Here is a 21,848-nt window from a genome sequence, read left to right as displayed (position 1 = left end):
CAAGAAGAGAGCTCAGTAAAATCCATAATTATGTGTTCAAATGGTCTTTCAGGGGTTGGATGAGCCGACAATGGCATGGGAATCCCTCTTCCCATGTTGTTAGTCATACAAATCACACATTTTGCACAAAATTGTTGAGCAAACACAGAAACCCCAGTTGCAAACCAAAATGTATTTACAAAACCAACAACTCCCCATTTGACACATGATCCCTACAATGTGACAACTTAGCTAAGCAGGGGAAACATGAACGTGGTGAGACTGGTAGCCCAGCCGGGCACAGCCAGATTTTCTGCACCTGGTCATATGTACATAGTCGTTTCCACTTCCTCAACTCAAATGGACCTATAGAGGATTGCAAGTCAGAGATATCAGTGGGAGAGAAGAGGTTATGATCAGGAAGTAAAACCATCTGTAACACACGGGCCTCCAAGGAGACAGCTGCTGCCTTAGCTGCCAAGTTAGCCATAGCATTACCTTTGGAGACGGGGTCGGAAGAGTTAGCATGAGCAAGGCACTTACAAACAGCACCTTCAGAAGGGAGCAAAATAGCCTTTAGCAAGTTATCAACACGTTTTGAATGAGAGATTGTCTTACCAGAGGAGGTCAGGAAGCCACGCTGTTTCCACAGAATACCAAAATCTTGTACCACACCAAAGGCATATCTACTATCTGTATAGATAGTAGCAGACTGGCCCGGTTCTCCTTTTTGGCCTGGTTCTCCTTTCTCAGAACGCTGAGCAAAGCCATCTACAAACAGTTCCAAATGTGCATTTTGCAAAGGGACATCAGTTAAATCCGACCTTGGTTTAGAGACAAGCTCCAACAGTTCAGCACAGTCGTGCGGCTCTCCATCATCCTCGGTGGGCAACAAAGTAGCAGGATTTAACACAGTGCACCTCTTCAGGGTCACATTGTCAGAAGAACATTCTGATAATGGAGCAGTTAAGCTGGTGTTAGATGGGCCGTCTTTGCCTGTGAAATAAGAGCATGTACAGCATGAGGAACGTGTACAGTGAGTTCACGCATGGCAACAATGTCTGCACAAGTCAACACAGCTTCAGTAGCAGCAGCCACAGCTCTCAAACAACAAACCAGACCTCTGGCCACACTGTCCAGCTGTTTGGAATAATACCCAACCGGGCGCTGCTTTCCTCCATGATCCTGTGTTAAAACAGATGACATAAAACCCTTTTTTTCACAAACAAAGAGGTTAAAAGGTTTAGAATGGTCAGGGAGCCCCAAACATGGAGAAGTTGTCATGAGTTGTTTCAGTCTGGTCAGAGCAGTCAGTCCCTCTGGTGTCCACTTAATTTTGTCATTCATAGCCATTTTGCGGCCATATATAAGGTCAGCAAGCGGCTGCACCACCTCAGCATAGTCAGGTAACCACGCCCTGCCATACCAGTCAATGACATCATGTGTTGTTTAGTAACCAACTGTGGGACGGAGAGAATAGTCACGACCCAGATACTTCACTGTCTGTGAAACCAACTGTAACTTCTTCTTTGAAACTTTGCGGCCATTCTCAACAAGAAATATCAACAGAGCCCGAGTATCAGTTTCACAAGCTTCCATTGAGCTGGAGCACAACAACAAATCATTCACATACTGAGAGTGCTGCCCTTAGGTGGTATAAAACCCTCCAGATTTTGCGCTAAAGCTGCCGGAAAAAATAGCGGGGGTTCCACGTAACGCATAGGAGCCACAGTCCACGTAAATCTCTTACATAGAAACGTGAAGGCAAACCAGAACTGAGATTCTGGTGCCACAGGAATACTGAAAAATGCATTCGTAAAATCAATCACAGAGAACCACTCTGCAGTGGGTGGTACCGCCCCAACAGTGTAGTAACATTAGGCAAAAACTGCATCGTTCACAGGCCTTAAGTCCTGGACAAATCTCCAATCACCTGAAGGTTTTCTAACAGGCAAGATAGGGGTGTTACAGGGTGAATCTGGACAGGGAATTAAAGCACCATTAGCTAAAAGGGATGCATGAACAGGAGTAATACCTGCTATTGCCTCCCTACTGAGTGGATAATGTGCTCTAGATGGGCGCCTGGTATCTTTAGAAGTGACCACCATTGGCTCAGCTCCCTTAATTCTCCAAAAATCATATTTGTCCCTTGCCCATAGGCATTCAGGGACCCCTCTCAGGAGGGGTGAGTCTTCACTCAACAACATGATATTGGTAGAAAAAGAAACATGATCAACACTACGCACACCCCTCTCAGTTGGTGTTCCCCAACTGAGTGGGTAACAAAACTTGTCAGTGTGCTAGGTGAATAAGTTGACCAATAAGGGCGCATCTCCTAGTCTATAGCATCAATCAAGCATTTCATCCAAATTCCAGTATCCACCCATTCTACTCTGTCTGATTTTGCCAGGGACACATGTGGTGCGCAAACAGGTAGAGCTTTTTCTGCGCAGGGGTTAGATTAACCCATAAAGCACATAAATCACTTCTACAGTATAAACACTGCACTGACTCATTCTGTAATGTATCACACAGCCATTGTTTCTCATAATGGAGATCTCTTGTCAATGGTGAAAAATGGGAGGTGCAATGTAAGCCTGCTTCAGACATGAAACTGCCCTCGTGGCCCCAATGGGTTTTGGACATTGAGAAAACACGAGCAATATTAGGCACCTCATCATCAACATCCCATGCATAATACCAGTCACAACACTCAGACATTAACATCAATTGTCCCCCCTTCCTCCTCTTCCTCATGAATAACGGTTAAACCGGTTCGGCCACATGTTATGTTGATGCCCAGTTTACACAGGAGGTCCCTGCCTATCAGATTGACAGGACAGTGGTCAGAGTAGAGAAAATGATGTTGACACTTCTCACAAAAAAAAGACAGGCAGAGGCATAGTTACCTGCTCTCTGAATGGGAGGCCTGAAGCACCTACAGTTGTGACTGTTTCACTAGACATGAGAGGCTTTGTCATAGCCTTGCAGTTAATAACAGACATAGCAGCCCCAGTATCAACAAGAAATATTAGTGACTCACCATTGACGCAAGCCTCCACTGTGGACTCTACTCTCGGAAGGGTTTGACACTTTAAAAACAACTGCTCTTGTTGCTCTGAGGATTTTAGCACAACTGTCCCTGTCTCCTCATCACATCAATACTCCTCCTCCTGTCCCTGTCCTGGATTGTACAGGGTCGTCTGTGCCGGCGGTCCCGTCTGCCAGGCTCCAGGTTGTCCTCTGCCTGGAGGGATTCCTTGTGGGCCCCACTGTTTCTGTTGCTTGACCCCGTGAGGTGGCCAGACCTGCCATTGGCTGGGAGGTGGCTGCCACGGCTGTTGTTGGAATGGGGCTGTCCATGCAGGTGCTCCTTTTCCTCCTCTTCTTGCCCCCTCCCTTTGGGCCCCTCTTCTCGGTCCACCCCTGCCTGTGTTCCTCTGTGGATTCGTTGGCTCGGAGCAGTCCCGGCTTCCTACAGTTGTAGCACCAGCGCACTCCACCCCCTCGTCCTGTCCCTGCTGGGGCTTCCTGGTAAAACATCATCTGGGCAGCCTGTAGTTTCTGTGTCTTCACTTTTTCTTCCTTAATTTTTCTTCCTTCTGAGTAGTTTGTTGTCTCTCAGCATGCTTGTAGTACTGTACCACCGTTGCTAATGGCTCAGTCTCCCAACTGATGCAGGTAGTCCTCACAGCTTTCTCCAGGCCCGGTGCCAGACCCCTCACCAGGGTGTCTTTCAGCAGATCCCCATATGCATGTTTGTTTGGTCTGATGCCACTGTGTAGCCTGAAACAGGTCTCAAGTCTCTTTCTGAAAGCCTCCAGGCCCTCCTCTTTCTTCATAGTGCATTCTCTGATGGCAGTCCAGTCGGTCTTAGTTGGATACATCTCCACAATCCTGGCCAGCATGCCATTATCTGGTCCTGATACGCACCATTCTCAGCCCACAGGTAGTTGCAATCAAACTGTCCCTGTACATCCGCCCACCTGAGTCCCAGTTGATTTTTTTACAGATATGGGCTATCTCAGCAGCAGATGGTTTGTACTGAACCACCAATACCCTCATATCTGCTGATAATTTCACAGCATCCTTACTTGGGTCTGGTAGGTCTTCTACAATGTCTTTGATTTCGTCATGTCTCCACGTCCTCTGGACATACATAATGGGGTTCCATGCTGCGGCGGCAGCAGCATTAGCATCATCAGGTCGAGGGTTGGGACAGGCCATTAGAGGGTATTGTCGATACATTTCTGATGTTGGGTCGTATGGGGAGGGGGTATAAAGTTTGTGGGGCTGCAGGTTGTTGTGGTCTTGCATCCAGCGGACCAGCAGGAGGCGGCTGAGGAGGAGGGAGGTCCGGCAACACTGGGTAGAGAGTTTGAGGAGTACAGTAGGGAGGGGAACAGTCTCTGTTATCATCACCCTTCCCATTCCTTCTCACTCTTTCATCTTTCCCCTTCTTTTCTACTTCCTCAGTCTGAACTACCATATTCTGACAGGATTTCCCCCAAAATGGGTCCTGTCTCTTCTTTCGTTTGTCAGCTTCCCTTTCCCATTTCCTGAATTTCACCCAGTCCATTTAATATTTTTTCCATAGTTTACCTTCCTTCTCTACCAATTGATGTCTTATCTCTTCTAACAGTGTCACACTTACTGTCCCTGTCAAAGGAAAACCACCCTCTCTATGCCATAGAGGTACCTGTTCCAGAATATCCCTACCCCATTTATCTACCATAACCTTCAAGGCTCCAGTAGGAGGGTTCGGAATGCCTGGTTCTTTGCACCCACGCACATCCATGGCTCCTTAGTCTCTCTCTCTCTCACTCACTCACTCACTCACTCACTCACTCACTCACTCACTCACTCACTCACTCACTCACTCACTCACTCACTCACTCACTCACTCACTCACTCACCACACTCACTCACTCACACACACACACACACACACACACACACACACACACACACACACACACACACACACACACACACACACACACACACACACACACACACACACAGGAGAGAAAAACAGTTATAACAGAAATTCCTTAGGTACTCACACAGAACATTAATGATCACTCACACAGGATTGGTCAGATGCTAGCACAGAACTGGTCAGATGTCCACACAGAACATCAGAACATTATTGAAAGGTTACCCACACAGAGTCAACCTACCTTACCCACACAGAACGCTCCTACAAAGATTACCTACACAGGATTTCAAACCCTGTCTATATGCACAGGGAAACCCTGTAATCAAAATGTTAGCTAGTGGTCCCAAAACAAATCACCCACACAGGGTAACCCAGGGCAAACCTGGCTAGCACATTTAAAATAATTGGATTTCACCACTTCTGAGGGTCACTTAGACACTTTCAGAACGAGGTCCTTCTTCCAATAGGGCTTCACCAAGTATCGTGTTTCACACAGAATGCACAGTCACCCTGGTCCCTCGCCCCTACAGACCGCACCAATCCCCATTGTGATCAATTCAGTGTCAGGAAGGCTCTAGGTTGCCCGCAACCGACCACTGGCAGAGTATCTTTGAGTCCACAAACTCTCAGATTACTCTCCTCTGACTCGGCCCTGCTTACGCCTCCAAGGTGCCCCCCTCACACAGGAATACACACTCAGAGCCCGTGTAACAGAGGCTATTGTTAAAAAACTCAACTTCAATGTGGTTTGCTCACCTCTTTTTCCTTTTTTTTATTACTATGTTTGGGATGTGGTATCCACTCAGCTCGCTGCCTCTCAGATCTTAGGTTGGTCCATCTGCTCCGTTCCCCAAGTGTGGTCTCCCTGAGATCCCAAGTTTGAGGGATCCCTTGTGCACGATTTACCCATCGACAAATGTGGTGGTTCATTTCTTTACTATCAAATAAGGAGAGACAAACTTATCACACCAGTCAGAGTTATACTTAAACTAAATCTTTAATAATAAGATCTTTGCAATAGCATTGACTTTCAACGAGTCACCATTTCTCATGAACCGTTGAGTGACAACATAATGGCTACTGAGATATTTTATAGCAAAGATCCACCCCCTAGTCGACATAACAAACCACAGATATTAGGAACAGTTCACAAAGTGAGACTTTATAAATGAGAAAGGAGTATCCCGTAGCCAGATAGCATTGACTATAGATTATCGTTCAGTTTGGCCCCTAAGACGAGCTTCTAATCTTGTTCCTGGTACTTTATAGCACAAAAACACCAACTCATCCAATGGCATAACTCAATTGTCAACTCTAGATACTCCCATCTCAAGTAAAACCTCTTCTTGACCCCACTCTTTGACAAGCTCACTGAGGGGAGTGAGCCTCTAGGTCATACACTATCCCAGGATAAGTGCAACATCAGAGAGGACATAGAATGGTTCCAGACACTGCCATACACCTGCCAAAAGAGGGAGTGAATGCGCACAGACATTGTGGAGACAAGTAATGTGTTCCCCATTAATCACGCCATCCCTTCACATTGTTTAAGAACAGGTAGAGACACATTCACATATGAAGACAATGTTCCATCCTGTCATCTTCCCTGTCTGATATTCTGCATTGTACCAGGGATATGTGAAAGACAAGCCTGACCTCTCCCCTCTCTGGGCCCAAAGTGACTGAGCCCCAGCTGAGGGAAGAAGTGCAACTGCCAACACCATAATTTATAACATATATCATTCACCTTATTACAATTCCAGTGGGTCAGAGGTTTACATACACTAAGTTGACTGTGCCTTTAAACAGCTTGGAAAATTCCAGAAAATGGCCTTAGAAAGCTTCTGATAGGCTAATTGACATCATTTGAGTCAATTTGAGGTTTATCTGTGGATGTATTTCAAGGCCTAACTTCAAACTCAGTGCCTCTTTGCTTGACATCATGGGAAAACCAAAAGAAAAAAATTGTAGACCTCCAAAAGTTTGGTTCATCCTTGGGGGCAATTTCCAAACGCCAGAAGGTACCACGTTCATCTGTACAAACAATAGTACGCAAGTATAAACACCATGGGACCACGCAGCCATCCCGCTCAGGAAGGAGACGCGTTCAGTCTCCTAGAGATGAACGTACTTTGGTGCGAAAAGTGCAGATCCATCCCAGAACAACAGCAAAGGACCTTGTGAAGATGCTGGAGGAAACAGGTACAAAAGTATCTATATCCACAGTAAAACGAGCCCTATATCAACATAACCTGAAAGGTTGCTCAGCAAGGAAGAAGCCACTGCTGCAAAACGCCATAAAAAAGCCAGACCACGGTTTGCAACTGCACATGGGGACAAAGTTTGTACCTTTTGGAGAAATATTCTCTGCTCTGATGAAACAAAAATAGAACTGTTTGGCCTCAATGACCATCATTATGTTTGTAGGAAAAGGGGGAGGCTTGCAAGCCAAAGATCACCATTCCAACCGTGAAGCACGGGGGTGGCAGCATCATGTTGTGGAGGTGCTTTGCTGCAGGAGAGACTGGTGCACTTCACAAAATAGATGGCATCATAATGAGGTAAAATTCTGTGGATATATTGAAGCAACATCTCAAGACATATGTCAGGAAGTTAAAGCTTGGTCGCAAATGGGTCTTCCAAATGGACAATGACCCCAAGCATACTTGGGGTCAGTTGTGGCAAAATGGCTTTAGGACAACAAAGTCAAGGTATTAGAGTGGCAATCACAAAGCCCTGACCTCAAACCCCCCCCAAAATTGTTGGCAGAAATGAAAAAGCCTGTGCGAGCAAGGAGGCCTAAAAACCTGACTCTGTTACACCAGCTCTGTCAGGAGGAATGGGCCAAAATTCACCAAACTTATTGTGGGAAGTGTGTGGAAGGCTACCCGAACCGTTTGACCCAAGTTAAACAATTTAAAGGCAATGCTACCAAATACTACAATACTACATAACAGGCTACATTATATTATATATGGATAACAGGCTACATTAGACTATATATGGTAACAGGCTACATTATAATATATATGGTAACAGACTACAATAGACTATATATGGATAACAGGCTACATTATAATATATATGGTAACAGGCTACATTATAATATATATGGTAACAGGCTACATTAGACTATATATGGATAACAGGCTACATTAGACTATATATTGATAGCAGGCTACATTAGACTATATATGGATAACAGGCTACATTAGACTATATATGTATAACAGGCTACATTAGACTATATATGTATAACAGGCTACATTATACTATATATTGATAGCAGGCTACATTAGACTATATATGTATAACAGGCTACATTATAATATGTATTGATAACAGGCTACATTAGAATATGTATAGATAACTGGCTACATTAGACTATATGTGGATAACAGGCTACATTATAATATGTATAGATAACTGGCTACATTAGACTATATGTGGATAACAGGCTACATTAGACTATTGATGGATGGGCTCCTGCCTGTGCCATTAGACTATATATGGATAACAGGCTACATTAGACTATATATATGGATAACAGGCTACATTAGACTATTGATGGATAACAGGCTACATTAGACTATATATGGGTAACACCCAAACAAGGGCACTGCGTTCATCCACCTGGCCTCCCTACCACTACATTAGCTACTATATATTGATAACAGGCTACATTAGACTATATATAACAGGCTACATTAGACTATATATTGATAGCAGGCTACATTAGACTATATATGGATAACAGGCTACATTAGACTATAACAGGCTACATTAGACTATATATGTATAACAGGCTACATTTAGGACATTAGACTATATATGATAACAGGCTACATTATAATATGTATTGATAACAGGCTACATTAGACATTAGACTATATGTGGATAACAGGCTACATTATAATATGTATAGATAACTGGCTACATTAGACTATATGTGGATAACAGGCTACATTATAATATGTATAGATAACTGGCTACATTAGACTATATATGGATAACAGGCTACATTAGACTATATATGGACAACAGGCTACATTAGACTATTGATGGATAACAGGCTACATTAGACTATATATGGGTAACAGGCTACATTAGACTATATATGGGTAACAGGCTACATTAGACTATATATGGACAACAGGCTACATTAGACTATATATGGACAACAGGCTACATTAGACTATTGATGGATAACAGGCTACATTAGACTATATATGGGTAACAGGCTAAATTAGACTATATATGGACAACAGGCTACATTAGACTATATATGGACAACAGGCTACATTAGACTATATATGGACAACAGGCTACATTAGACTATATATGGATAGCAGGCTACATTAGACTATACAGTATATGGACAGCAGCAGTCAATACAGCAGACTGTGGTGATGATGATACTGATGTCTCTGCTAACTAATGATACTACCAGTACTGTACACAGGGGCCAACGATGTAACATAATATGATAGTGGCATATTGTACTACTACAGACATCAGTGTTTGTGTGATTAAACGTGACTTTGTCAAGTAGCCAGTGTTGTGTTTCACCATTCTATTTGATTCATTTCCAGTTTGTAATGTTGTTAATAGCCCAACATTATTGAGGACATTATTATTAGGATGGTGTAGTAATGTTGAGATGCCAGTAGGAGGAGCTCTAGTCTAGAACACTGGAACCTTCAGAAGCACTTTGATGCAGCTGATGAGGAGAGTAAATTGAATGTGTTTGTAGAATAGAATGAATGACATCATGGAACTGACCAAATGTAAATGGAACTTTGACCTGTTCCATGTAGAACTCAGAGGGACAAGACAACACATTCTAATATATTATAAACATTCCATATAGAATAGTCAACAAATTGTTAACATGGTGCTGTATTTAAATAAAAGTGGAAATGGGGGACATTGTCACGTCCTGACCTTAGTTCCTTTTTTATGTCTCTATTTTAGTTTGGTCAGGGCGTGAGTTGGGTTGGGCAATCTATGTTTTGTAGCCTGTTTTCCCACTTTTGTTTGTGGGTGGTTATTTTCTGTTTAGTGTGTGTTGCACCTGATGGAGCTGTTTCGGTTGTTCTCTTTTTGTTACTTTCTATTTAGTGTTCAGTTTATTAAAATGATGAACACTTACCACGCTGCACCTTGGTCCTCACCTTCTTCAACCCACGACAGCCGTTACAGACATTTTGTCCATTTTAGAAATGTAGGGCCCATTTTAATACAGTAACCTCCCTTTTCTGACATGATGTTCTGGTCGTCATGCATGTTAATGTCTTAAGGAGGAAGAAAGGACTGTTCTGCATCAGCTACTTGTGTCCTGACTACATAAATATGTATCAACCACAGAACTGACACTTACTAGCAGTTGACACACACTACCAGTAAGTTAACTCACTGTACAAGACCTCTCCACTTCACTTCACTCTGTAAGTACTCTTGAAAATATCTTGAAATATTTTCTGGTTATTTGTTTTTAGTCATAAGTCATATACTTGAGGGTAATGTATCATTTTACTTCTTGTTATGTTTTGAGCTGTGTTTTGGTTGTTACATCAGGACCAGTATTTATAAAGTGTCTCAGTGTAGGAGTGTTGATCTACATAGGGATGAGATGATTAACCAGGGTAAGAAAAGACATGCAGACAAAAATTTTAACACTGCATTGTGTCTGTCTGTCTGTGTGTATGTCTGTGTGTGTGGGGGGGATTTGTACATTGCTAGACATGACCACCTTGTTGACCTGATAGCAAGTAGTCTCACCAACAGCACACATGCATAAACGTTCTTGTGTAAGGGGAAGCTGGTTTAATGTTGATTATGATGTGTTTTCCTGCCAAATACGCCAGATATTGTTGTTGGGGGGGGGGGGTGCTCATTTTGGAAGTGGGCTGCTCATTTGATGAATACATGGAGCAGGCCCTTACAGAGAAGCTGCTTAAATATTAGCCCCTCGTGGAGCTTGGACAGGTGGAAGTGCAAGCTGATATTTGGCAGTCTGAGCCACTGCAGTTTGTGGCCTCCAGAGTAGGTTTGACCTCTATAGTGTGTAGGATGTGTGTTTTAACTTTTCTATATCCATAACAACCAGCTCTTTAGACTTTGATACAGACTCAATGGGCCTTACGGGCCTTCACTACAGATGCTCTGTGTGTGTGTGTGTGTGTAACAGCGTTCTTCGTTTGTCGAAAGAGAGGACCGAAATGCAGCGTGGTGGTTACTCATGTCTTTAATGAAGAACTGACGATACATGAAATAACTATAGAATACAAAAACAACAAACGGAACGTGAAACTTATTACAGCCTATCTGGTGCTAATACACAGAGACAGGAACAATCACCCACAAAATACAAAGTGAAACCCAGTCTACCTAAATACGGTTCCCAATCCGAGACAACGAGAATCACCTGACTCTGATTGAGAACCGCCTCAGGCAGCCAAGCCTAACTAGACACACCCCAAATCAGTCGCAATCCCAAATCCTATAAAACCATAATACGAAACACAACACATAAACCCATGTCACACCCTGGCCTGACCAAATAATAAACGAAAACACAAAACACTATGACCAAGGCGTGACAGAACCCCCCCCCCCCCTAAGGTGCGGACTCCCGGACGCACCTCAAAACCATAGGGAGGGTCCGGGTGGGCGTCTGTCCATGGTGGCGGCTCCGGCTCGGGACGTGGACCCCACTTCATAAATGTCATAGTTCCTCTCCCTCGCATCCTGGGATAATCCACCCTCGCCGCCGACCATGGCCTAATAGTCCTGACCCAGAACCCCACTGGACTGAGGGGCAGCACGTGACAGAGGGGCAGCACGTGACAGAGGGGCAGCTTGTGACAGAGGGGCAGCTCGGGACAGAGGGGCAGCTCGGGACAGAGGGGCAGCACGTGACAGAGGGGCAGCACGTGACAGAGGGGCAGCTCGTGACAGAGGGGCAGCACGTGACAGAGGGGCAGCTCGGGACAGAGGGGCAGCTCGGGACTGAGGGGAAGCCCAGTACTGAGAGAAAGCCCAGTACTGAGAGGAAGCCCAGTACTGAGAGGAAGCCCAGTACTGAGAGGAAGCTCAGGTAGGTAGTAGGCTCCGGTAGATCCTGGCTGGCTGGCGGATCTGGAAGATTCTGGTTGACTGGCAGATCTGGAAGATTCTGGTTGACTGGCAGATCTGGTAGAATCTGGTTGACTGGCAGATCTAGAAGATCATGGCTGACTGGCAGATCTGGAAGAGACTGGTTGACTGGCAGATCTGGAAGAGACTGGTTGACTGGCAGATCTGGAAGAGACTGGTTGACTGGCAGATCTGGAAGATTCTGGTTGACTGGCAGATCTGGAATATTCTGGTTGACTGGCAGATCTGGAAGATTCAGGTTGACTGGCAGATCTGGAAGAGACTGGTTGACTGGCGGATCTAGCTGCTCTATGCAGACTGACAGCTCTGGCTGCCCCATGCAGGCTGATAGCTCCCTGCAGACTGACAGCTCCTTGCAGACTGGCAGCTCCTTGCAGACTGGCAGCTCCTTGCAGACTGGCAGCTCCTTGCTGCTTCATGCAGACTGACAGCTCCTTGCAGACTGACAGCTCCTTGCAGACTGACAGCTCTTTGCAGACTGGCAGCTCTGGCTGCTTCATGCAGGCTGACAGCTCTGACTGCTCCATGCAGGCTGACAGCACCCTGCAGACTGGCAGCTCCTTGCAGACTGACATCTCCCTGCAGACTGGCAGCTCTTTGCAGACTGACAGCTCTGGCTGCTTCATGCAGACTGACAGCTCCCTGCAGACTGGCAGCTCAGGCTGTTCCGAACAGGCAGGAGGCTCCGGCAGCGCTGTAGAGGAGGAAGGCTCTGATAGCATTGAACAGGCGGGAGACTCTGGCAGCGCAGGAGAGGAGGAAAGCGCTGGCTGCGCTGAACAGGCGGGAGGCTCCGGCAGCACAAGAGAGGAGACAGGCTCTGGCTGCGCTGAACAGGCGGGAGGCTCCAACAGCGCAGGAGAGGAGACAGGCTCTGGCTGCGCTGACCAGGCGGGAGACTCCGGCAGCGCAGGAGAGGAGGAAAGCGCTGGCTGCGCTGAACAGGCGGGAGGCTCCGGCAGCACAAGAGAGGAGACAGGCTCTGGCTGTTCCGAACAGGCAGGAGGCTCCGGCAGCGCTGTAGAGGAGGAAGGCTCTGATAGCGTTGAACAGGCGAGGCGCACTGAAGGCCTGGTGCGTGGTACTGGAACTGGTGCTACAGGATCGAGGACACGCACAGGAAGCCTGGTGCGGGGAGCTGCTACCGGAGGACTGGTGTGTGGAGGTGGCTCTGGATAGACCGGACCGTGCAGGCACACTGGAGCTCTTGAGCACCGAGCCTGCCCAAGCTTACCTGGCTCGATGCCCACTCTAGCCCGGCCAATACGAAGGGCTGGTATGAACCGCACCGGGCTATGCACCCGCACTGGAAACACCGTGCGCTCCATAGCATAACACGGTGTCTGCCCGGTCTCTCTAGCCCACCGGAAAGCACAGGGAGTTTGCGCAGGTCTCCTACCTGGCATAGCCATACTCCCATTAAGCCACCCCCCAATAATTTTTTGGGGTTGCTTTTCGGGCTTCCTTGCCAACCGTGTTCCCTCGTATCGTCGGCTCCTATCTCCTGCTGCCTCTGCTCTCCTTAGTGCCTCCACCTGTTCCCATGGGAGGCGATCTCTTCCGGCCAGTATCTCCTCCCAAGTGTAACAACCTTTGCCATCCAACACGTCTTCCCATGTCCATTCTCCGAATAATTAATCCTCCTTTCGCTGCTCATGCTGTCGCTGCCTGTTACCACGCCACTCGGTCCGTGTGTGGTGGGTGATTCTGTAACAGCGTTCTTCTGTCGAAGGAGAGGACCGAAATGCAGCGTGGTTGTTACTCCTGATCTTTAATGAAGGAAAACGGAACGATACATGAAATAACTCATAAATACAAAAACAACAAACGGAACGTGAAACCTATTACAGCCTATCTGGTGCTAATACACAGAGACAGGAACAATCACCCACCAAATACAAAGTGAAACCCAGGCTACCTAAATACGGTTCCCAATCCGAGACAACGAGAATAACCTGACTCTGATTGAGAACCGCCTCAGGCAGCCAAGCCTAACTAGACACACCCCAAATCAGTCGCAATCCCAAATCCTATAAAACCCCAATACGAAACACAACACATAAACCCATGTCACACCCTGGCCTGACCAAATAATAAACGAAAACACAAAACACTATGACCAAGGCGTGACAGTGTGTGTGTGTGTGTGTGTGTGTCACTTGCTGTTTATCCTCACAGCTTGAGGATAGGAGCTGTCATTGAACCTGGTGGTCAGTCTTTAGTCACTGGCTGTTTATCCTCACAGCTTGAGGATAGGAGCTGTCATTGAACCTGGTGGTCAGTCTTTAGTCACTGGCTGTTTATCCTCACAGCTTGAGGATAGGAGCTGTCATTGAACCTGGTGGTCAGTCTTTAGTCACTGGCTGTTTATCCTCACAGCTTGAGGATAGGAGCTGTCATTGAACCTGGTGGTCAGTCTTTAGTCACTGTCTGTTTATCCTCACAGCTTGAGGATAGGAGCTGTCATTGAACCTGGTGGTCAGTCTTTAGTCACTGTCTGTTTATCCTCACAGCTTGAGGATAGGAGCTGTCATTGAACCTGGTGGTCAGTCTTTAGTCACTGTCTGTTTATCCTCACAGCTTGAGGATAGGAGCTGTCATTGAACCTGGTGGTCAGTCTTTAGTCACTGGCTGTTTATCCTCACAGCTTGAGGATAGGAGCTGTCATTGAACCTGGTGGTCAGTCTTTAGTCACTGTCTGTTTATCCTCACAGCTTGAGGATAGGAGCTGTCATTGAACCTGGTGGTCAGTCTTTAGTCACTGTCTGTTTATCCTCACAGCTTGAGGATAGGAGCTGTCATTGAACCTGGTGGTCAGTCTTTAGTCACTTGCTGTTTATCCTCACAGCTTGAGGATAGGAGCTGTCATTGAACCTGGTGGTCAGTCTTTAGTCACTGTCTGTTTATCCTCACAGCTTGAGGATAGGAGCTGTCATTGAACCTGGTGGTCAGTCTTTAGTCACTGTCTGTTTATCCTCACAGCTTGAGGATAGGAGCTGTCATTGAACCTGGTGGTCAGTCTTTAGTCACTGTCTGTTTATCCTCACAGCTTGAGGATAGGAGCTGTCATTGAACCTGGTGGTCAGTCTTTAGTCACTGTCTGTTTATCCTCACAGCTTGAGGATAGGTGTTATCATTGAACCTGGTGGTCAGTCTTTAGGCTGCTGATTGGACATTTATCCTCCTATAATTGTGGATCTGAGAATAAAACAGCTTCAGAACAATCAATGTAGAAATATGTGTTTACAGTTCTACAGACCTGTTGAATAAGTGGTTGTTGTTGTTGATGATGATGGTGATGATGATGATGACTTTATTGAATTAATGAGGAAATTATTTTTGCATTATACATCATGTCATCTTAAGTATACAGACGAAGACAGACGTGCAACACGTCACACACATTACATACATAGTGAAATAGACTTACAGACAGACAGTATTCACATAGACAACCATATAGCACAATACAACACAACACAATATGAGCCTGGTTCATTTTCAGTAATGAGGCCCTGTACCCCATTTACAGTTTCTACTTCAATGTATCAGGTGGAGTTATTCACCAGCTATAGAGTGAGTTGTTGTTTATGTTTCTAAGACTGCAGGGTGGGAGATGCAACAATGGCCTTGAGAACAGCAGGAAGTGTGTTGGTGGTCTTTTTCTGGTCTGTGACAGGTATGGTCTCATTCATAGCTTGACATGTTTTTCAATCTACAGGCATCAGTGTGAGCCAATTAATTGTCTTAATTCTGATACCGTTGTGTGACTGTGTTTCAGTGTTACTGGGGCAGGATGGCTGGAGTGTGACTTACACCACTCAGAGTATCTGTGTCTTGAAGGGGTCAACAGTAGAGCTGACCTGCTCTTACACATATCCCAGTGGTTATACAGTCACAACAACCTTCTGGTTCACTAAAAAGTATGCTGTTAGTCTGAGTAATGACCCAGACTACAAAGGTCGTGTGACGTACCGTAGTGATAAGATGAATGGACACACCCTGACAATCACAGACCTGAGAGAGAGTGACTCAGCTACGTACATGTTCAGATTTACAGATCAGACTGGGAAATGGAGATATTTTGGCAAACCTGGAGTCACTCTGTCTGTCACAGGTACAGTTACATTCAATATAGGAAAATTGTATTGGTTTGTATTTATGTCTGTATAACATAGGATTTCTTCCATCTTTGTATTAGAGTGATAAATCAGTAAAGGGATTTACAGTGATATTGTTTTTCTTCAGGTCTTCAGGTGAAGGTGACTGGTAAGACACTGACCTGTAGCACCACCTGTACTCTGACTGACAACCCCACCTACATCTGGTACAAGAACGGACACAAAGTGAAGGAGGATACTTCCATACTGGACTCAGACTCTTTTAGTGATGCAGACAGCTACTCCTGTGCTGTAAAAGGCCATGAGGATCTCCTCTCTCCTGCAGAGTGTTAGTGTGGACTTTTTTATCCAAAATTGGCTTCAGGTTGTCAGACAATCATTATTGAATTTGCTGTGAATGTGACGTCCACTTCTGCGTTAGTTCTGTATGCTTTGCCACGCAGTGTTGAATGGGCTTCAAGATATATAATCAAATTCATGAAAATAGAGTCAATGGATGAATTTACTTCTACCAGATACCTTTCATTATGTTTTTGTGCTTGTACAACATTGCACTCCTTTTTTAAACAATGAAAAAAACCTACAAAGCTGAGGGACTAGTCACATCCTTGTTACTTTCACAGCATATGATTTTAACTGGTGAAAACTAGTGTTCCTACTTAATCAACAGTGTGGACTTCTTTTAGTTTATTTTTTCGAGATGGGATCTCCTCGTTAGTCAGTATGTGTTACACATGTGCTCGCTTGTCCATCTGGTTAGTGGGAAGGTATTTCACCTTTGTTGGCCCAGGTGATATTTAAATGATGAAGTTTAAGAAATGTGGAGAGTCAACACCTTTACTTGATTTACTGATTTCTGGAAAAACAAGTCTTTATCTTCCCTGCTTTTGTTTTTCTCCACTTTTTGGTTTGTTTCCTGTCTTCAAGTTTGGTGTAGGTTTTTACTTTTTTCTTATTTTTCTTATCTTAAAATATTGTGGGTGCTCATGTCTCTGGTTCCAGTTGTTGTTGCTAGTCAACTTTCAATGGACACCCCCATGAGTGTCTTTCACAACCTCTCCTAGAAACCGGTCTCATTTTGGTCTTTTTTAGTGACTTTGGTATTTCCCCCTTCTGTTTGAGTGACTTTTGGTTTTCTTGCAGGTGAACATAACAACATAAGTGTATTGGTAATATAAAGGGATTATATTGTCTTCTTGTCTTTCAGGTCAGAAGTGTTGGAGTGTGACTTACACCCATCAGAGTATCTGTGCCTTGAAGGGGTCAACAGTGGACATATCCTGCTCTTACACATATCCCAGTTATCATGAGATCAAACAAGCTTTCTGGTTTACTAAATGGTCTGGTATGGATGCTGAAGATCTGAGCTCAGTGCCAGGGTATGAGGGTCATATAGAGTACCTTGGGGATAAGGAGAGTGACTGTACCCTGAGAATCACAGACCTGAGATTGAGTGACTCTGCAGGGTACAGGTTCAGATTCATAACATCTGGAGACAAGTTTTCTGGCTCACCTGTCTCCCTGACTGTCTCAGGTAATCTGTCACACATCTCACATCTATTAGTGTAATGACCTTATTAAGGGCAGTCATACAGACACGGTAGTGTTATGTGATGGAAAAATACCAAATGTACTATTTCACATAAGAGGACATACCGAACAAAAATGCAACATGTAATGTGCTTGTTACAGGAGCTGAAATAAAAGATCCCAGAAATGTTCCAAATGTTCCAAATGATAAAAAAAAATGTACATCTCTCAGATGATGTGCACAAATTTGTTTACATCACTGTTTGTGAGAATTTCTCTTTTCCCAAGATAACTCATCCACTTGACAGGTGTGGCATATTATGAAGCTGATTAAACTGCATTATTATTACACAGGTGCACCTTGTGCTGGGGACAATAAATGGCCGCTATAAATTGTGCAGTTTTGTCACACAAGACAATGCCACAGATGTCTCAAGTTTTGAGGGAGTGTGCAATTGACATGCTGACTGCAGGCATGTCAACCAGAGCTGTTATCAGATAAATTAATGTTCATTTCTCTACCATAAGCCGCCTCCAGCGTTGTTTTAGAGAATTTGGCAGTGCGTCCAACTGGCCTCACAACCGCAGACCACGTGTATGGCCACAATCAACAGCCTGATCAACTCTCTGTACACGTGGTCTGCGGTTGTGAGGCCAGTTGGACGCACTGCCAAATTCTCTAAAACAACGCTGGAGGCGGCTTATGGTAGAGAAATGAACATTAATGTGTCACGCTGCATTAATGTGTCACGCTGCATGAGACAAATACGCTTTTTGTTCATATGGAACATTTCTGGGATTTATTATTTCAGCTCATGAAACATGAAACCAACACTTTACATGTTGCATTTATATTTTTGTTCAGTGTAGTTGAAACAGAGACCCGAAAGAGAGAATGACTGTCATTGTCTCTAAAATAGTTTATTCAAATTTAGGAGGGCAATATGACACGGAGTTACTCTGTCTGTCACAGGTAATAAATACTGTGTTAAATACTAGACCAAGATTCAATACAAATGTGCATTATCAATCTACAAACTAACATAATTTGAATTCAAACAAAATGAATAGTCTAGTTATTGTAGGTTAGTTCAACACGTCTTGATTTGTGTTTATTCAGTATAAGGGTCAGGATGATAGTCTGTACAGACTGTAATAGGACTGGTTTGCATCATTTCTTCAGAAGAGAACTCAGTAAATTCAAACAGTATTTTGTGTGTTGTATTTCTCTCCAGATCTTCAGGTAAAGATGACAACTTCACTGTTTTCAAGATGGGTGACTCTGAACTGTGGCACGTGTACTCTGACTGACAACCCCACCTACATCTGGTACAAGAACGGACACAAAGTAAAGGAGGATACTTCCAGACTGTACTCAGACTACATTAGTGATGCAGACAGTTACTCCTGTGCTGTAAAAGGCCATGAGGGTCTCCACTCTCCTGAAGAGACTCTCACTGTCAGATGTGAGTATGTGGGATATAATTCTAGAACTACACGCTGATTATACAAAACATTAAGAACACCTGCTTTTTCCATGACATAGACCAGATTTCCACAACTGGTGGTCTGCAGGCCAAATGTGGCTTGCGGGTGGTTTTATTTGGCCCCCCACAAGCAAGGTAAGAGTACACATTGTTGCATTATACTATGTGTATTCTTACCTTTTATGTCCTCCTCTTTACCAGATGGCCAAAGCAACACCTCAGTGTCAGTCAGTCCCTCTGGTGAAATAGTGGAGGGCAGTTCAGTGACTCTGACCTGCAGCATTGATGCCAACCCACCTGTGGACAAATACACCTGGTACAAGGTAACATACAAGAACATGTCAATGAGACATTCTGGACAGAGTTACACCATCCATAACATCAGCTCTGAGGACAGAGGAGAATATTACTGTGAGGCTGAGAATGAAGTTGGAGCCAAGATATCAAAGCTTGTTCCTGTAAATGTTTTGTGTAAGTATTGCATATCATCTCCAATTTCGACTCTATTTCACTTGAATTGTGATTTTACAGATATATATTCTGACCTCAAAAGGAAAGTATTGTGACACATTTTTCCATCAGATAAACCAAGGAACACCTCAGTGTCAGTCAGTCCCTCTGGTGAAATAGTGGGCAGTTCAGTGACTCTGACCTGCAGCAGTGATGCCAACCCACCTGTGGACAAATACACCTGGTACAAGAGGAACGTAACCTCACCAAAAGCATCAGGACAGAGTTACACCATCCATAACATCATCTCTGAGGACAGAGAGGGATACTACTGTGAGGCTCTGAACATTATAGGGAGAGAGACTATCCCTGTCCATATTAATGTTACATGTAAGTATGACACATTCTATCCATTTTCGGTGCTCTGTAATTTTACATTTTTCATTCTGACATCATGGATTTATAAACCCAAGATCCTGCAGCAGTGTTTTCCTGGGTTCCTGTGATGGGGGTGGGGGCTGTCCTGACTGCTGGAGCTCTGCTACTCACCATCTACTGCTATATGAAGAGGTGAGTCTCTCATTGAGATGTACTGTATTAGTAACATATCAACTTCCACTAGAGGTCAGTAGAGAGCAGAACTCACTCTGTCCCTCATTACAGGAGATCCACAGGAGGAAGTGATGCCACAGCAGACACACTGGTAATAATGTCAACAACCCAAGTTATTTCAATACCAATACAGCAGAAACAGACAGGAAGCAAATACATTTATGTATGTGTGTTTTATACAGTATTGTGTTTCTGTGTCTCTCTCCGCAGAGTTTCCATCCTGATCCTAACAGTGAGACGTACACAGCTCTGAACATGAAGACCAGGTCACCAGAGTACGACACCCTGGCGGTAAGTATTTTATAATGCAGTTTGTGTGTCTGTGTCTGTAAAAGTGTTAGAGGGAGGGGTTTGTAAAGTGCTCATTCAATGTGTCTTCTTTCAGAATGTGAGGGACTCCCCAGTGACACAGCCCCTCAAATAGACACTTAGCCCTCCAATTATGAAAACTTCAGAGAACCATCACAGAACCTGGACTGAAGAGAACCACCACATAACCTGGATTGAAGAGCTACAGCATCAAACCAAAGCTAGGCCTCACAATGCTATTCACGTACTATCATATTGCTTTCTTATCTATTAGGTTTTCCAGACAATGACCTTTAACTTCTGAGTGAATGCTGGAATTTAGATTGTTCTCCTAATGATAAATACAGTATGTGTATAGATGATCAATACAGTATGTGTCTAGATGATCAATACAGTATGTATATAGATGATCAATACAGTATGTGTATAGATGATAAATACAGTATGTATATAGATGATATATACAGTATGTATATAGATGATCAATACAGTATGTATATAGATGATAAATACAGTATGTATATAGATGATAAATACAGTATGTATATAGATGATAAATACAGTATGTATATAGATGATAAATACAGTATGTGTCTAGATGATCAATACAGTATGTATATAGATGATCAATACAGTATGTGTATAGATGATATATACAGTATGTGTATAGATGATCAATATAGTATAGATGATCAATACAGTATGTGTATAGATGATCAATACAGTATGTATATAGATGATCAATACAGTATGTGTATAGATGATCAATACAGTATGTGTATAGATGATCAATACAGTATGTGTATAGATGATAATACAGTATGTATATAGATGATCAATACAGTATGTATATAGATGATCAATACAGTATGTATATAGATGATCAATACAGTATGTATATAGATGACAGTATGTGTATAGATGATCAATACAGTATGTATATAGATGATCAATACAGTATGTATATAGATGATCAATACAGTATGTATATAGATGATCAATACAGTATGTATATAGATGATCAATACAGTATGTATATAGATGATAAATACAGTATGTATATAGATGATCAATACAGTATGTGTATAGATGATCAATACAGTATGTGTATAGATGATCAATACAGTATGTGTATAGATGATCAATACAGTATGTGTATAGATGATCAATACAGTATGTGTATAGATGATAAATACAGTATGTGTATAGATGATCAATACAGTATGTGTATAGATGATAAATACAGTATGTGTATAGATG

At 43.8% G+C, this 21,848-nt stretch overlaps 1 protein-coding gene across 5 annotated transcripts in view; it reads left to right on the top strand.

Annotated features, from left to right (window-relative positions):
• Nucleotides 1-21,110, top strand: part of LOC115118252 (B-cell receptor CD22-like) — a 47,398-nt gene extending 26,288 nt beyond the window's left edge. For 2 of the 5 annotated variants that reach the window (XM_065015275.1, XM_065015276.1), the window contains exons 3-13: nt 15,681-15,758; nt 15,861-16,196; nt 16,328-16,528; nt 17,408-17,734; nt 18,966-19,196; nt 19,419-19,688; nt 19,800-20,057; nt 20,141-20,237; nt 20,331-20,370; nt 20,490-20,570; nt 20,665-21,102. In XM_065015275.1, coding sequence (XP_064871347.1) covers nt 15,704-15,758; nt 15,861-16,196; nt 16,328-16,528; nt 17,408-17,734; nt 18,966-19,196; nt 19,419-19,688; nt 19,800-20,057; nt 20,141-20,237; nt 20,331-20,370; nt 20,490-20,570; nt 20,665-20,703 — 1,935 coding nt within the window. In that variant the 5' untranslated portion in view covers nt 15,681-15,703 and the 3' untranslated portion in view covers nt 20,704-21,102. Of the gene's footprint in view, nt 1-10,212; nt 10,369-15,680; nt 15,759-15,860; nt 16,197-16,327; nt 16,529-17,380; nt 17,735-18,965; nt 19,197-19,418; nt 19,689-19,799; nt 20,058-20,140; nt 20,238-20,330; nt 20,371-20,489; nt 20,571-20,664 lie in introns of those variants that run through there. The other 3 variants (XM_065015277.1, XM_065015278.1, XM_065015279.1) reach the window with 3 other exon arrangements.
• The last annotated feature ends 738 nt before the right edge of the window (nt 21,111-21,848 follow it).

Source organism: Oncorhynchus nerka, unplaced genomic scaffold (assembly GCF_034236695.1).
Source record: "Oncorhynchus nerka isolate Pitt River unplaced genomic scaffold, Oner_Uvic_2.0 unplaced_scaffold_1556, whole genome shotgun sequence".
Taxonomy (NCBI): Eukaryota; Metazoa; Chordata; class Actinopteri; order Salmoniformes; family Salmonidae; genus Oncorhynchus; species Oncorhynchus nerka.
Note: the sequence above shows the minus strand (reverse complement) of the source record. Positions and strands in the feature narration are given on the sequence as shown.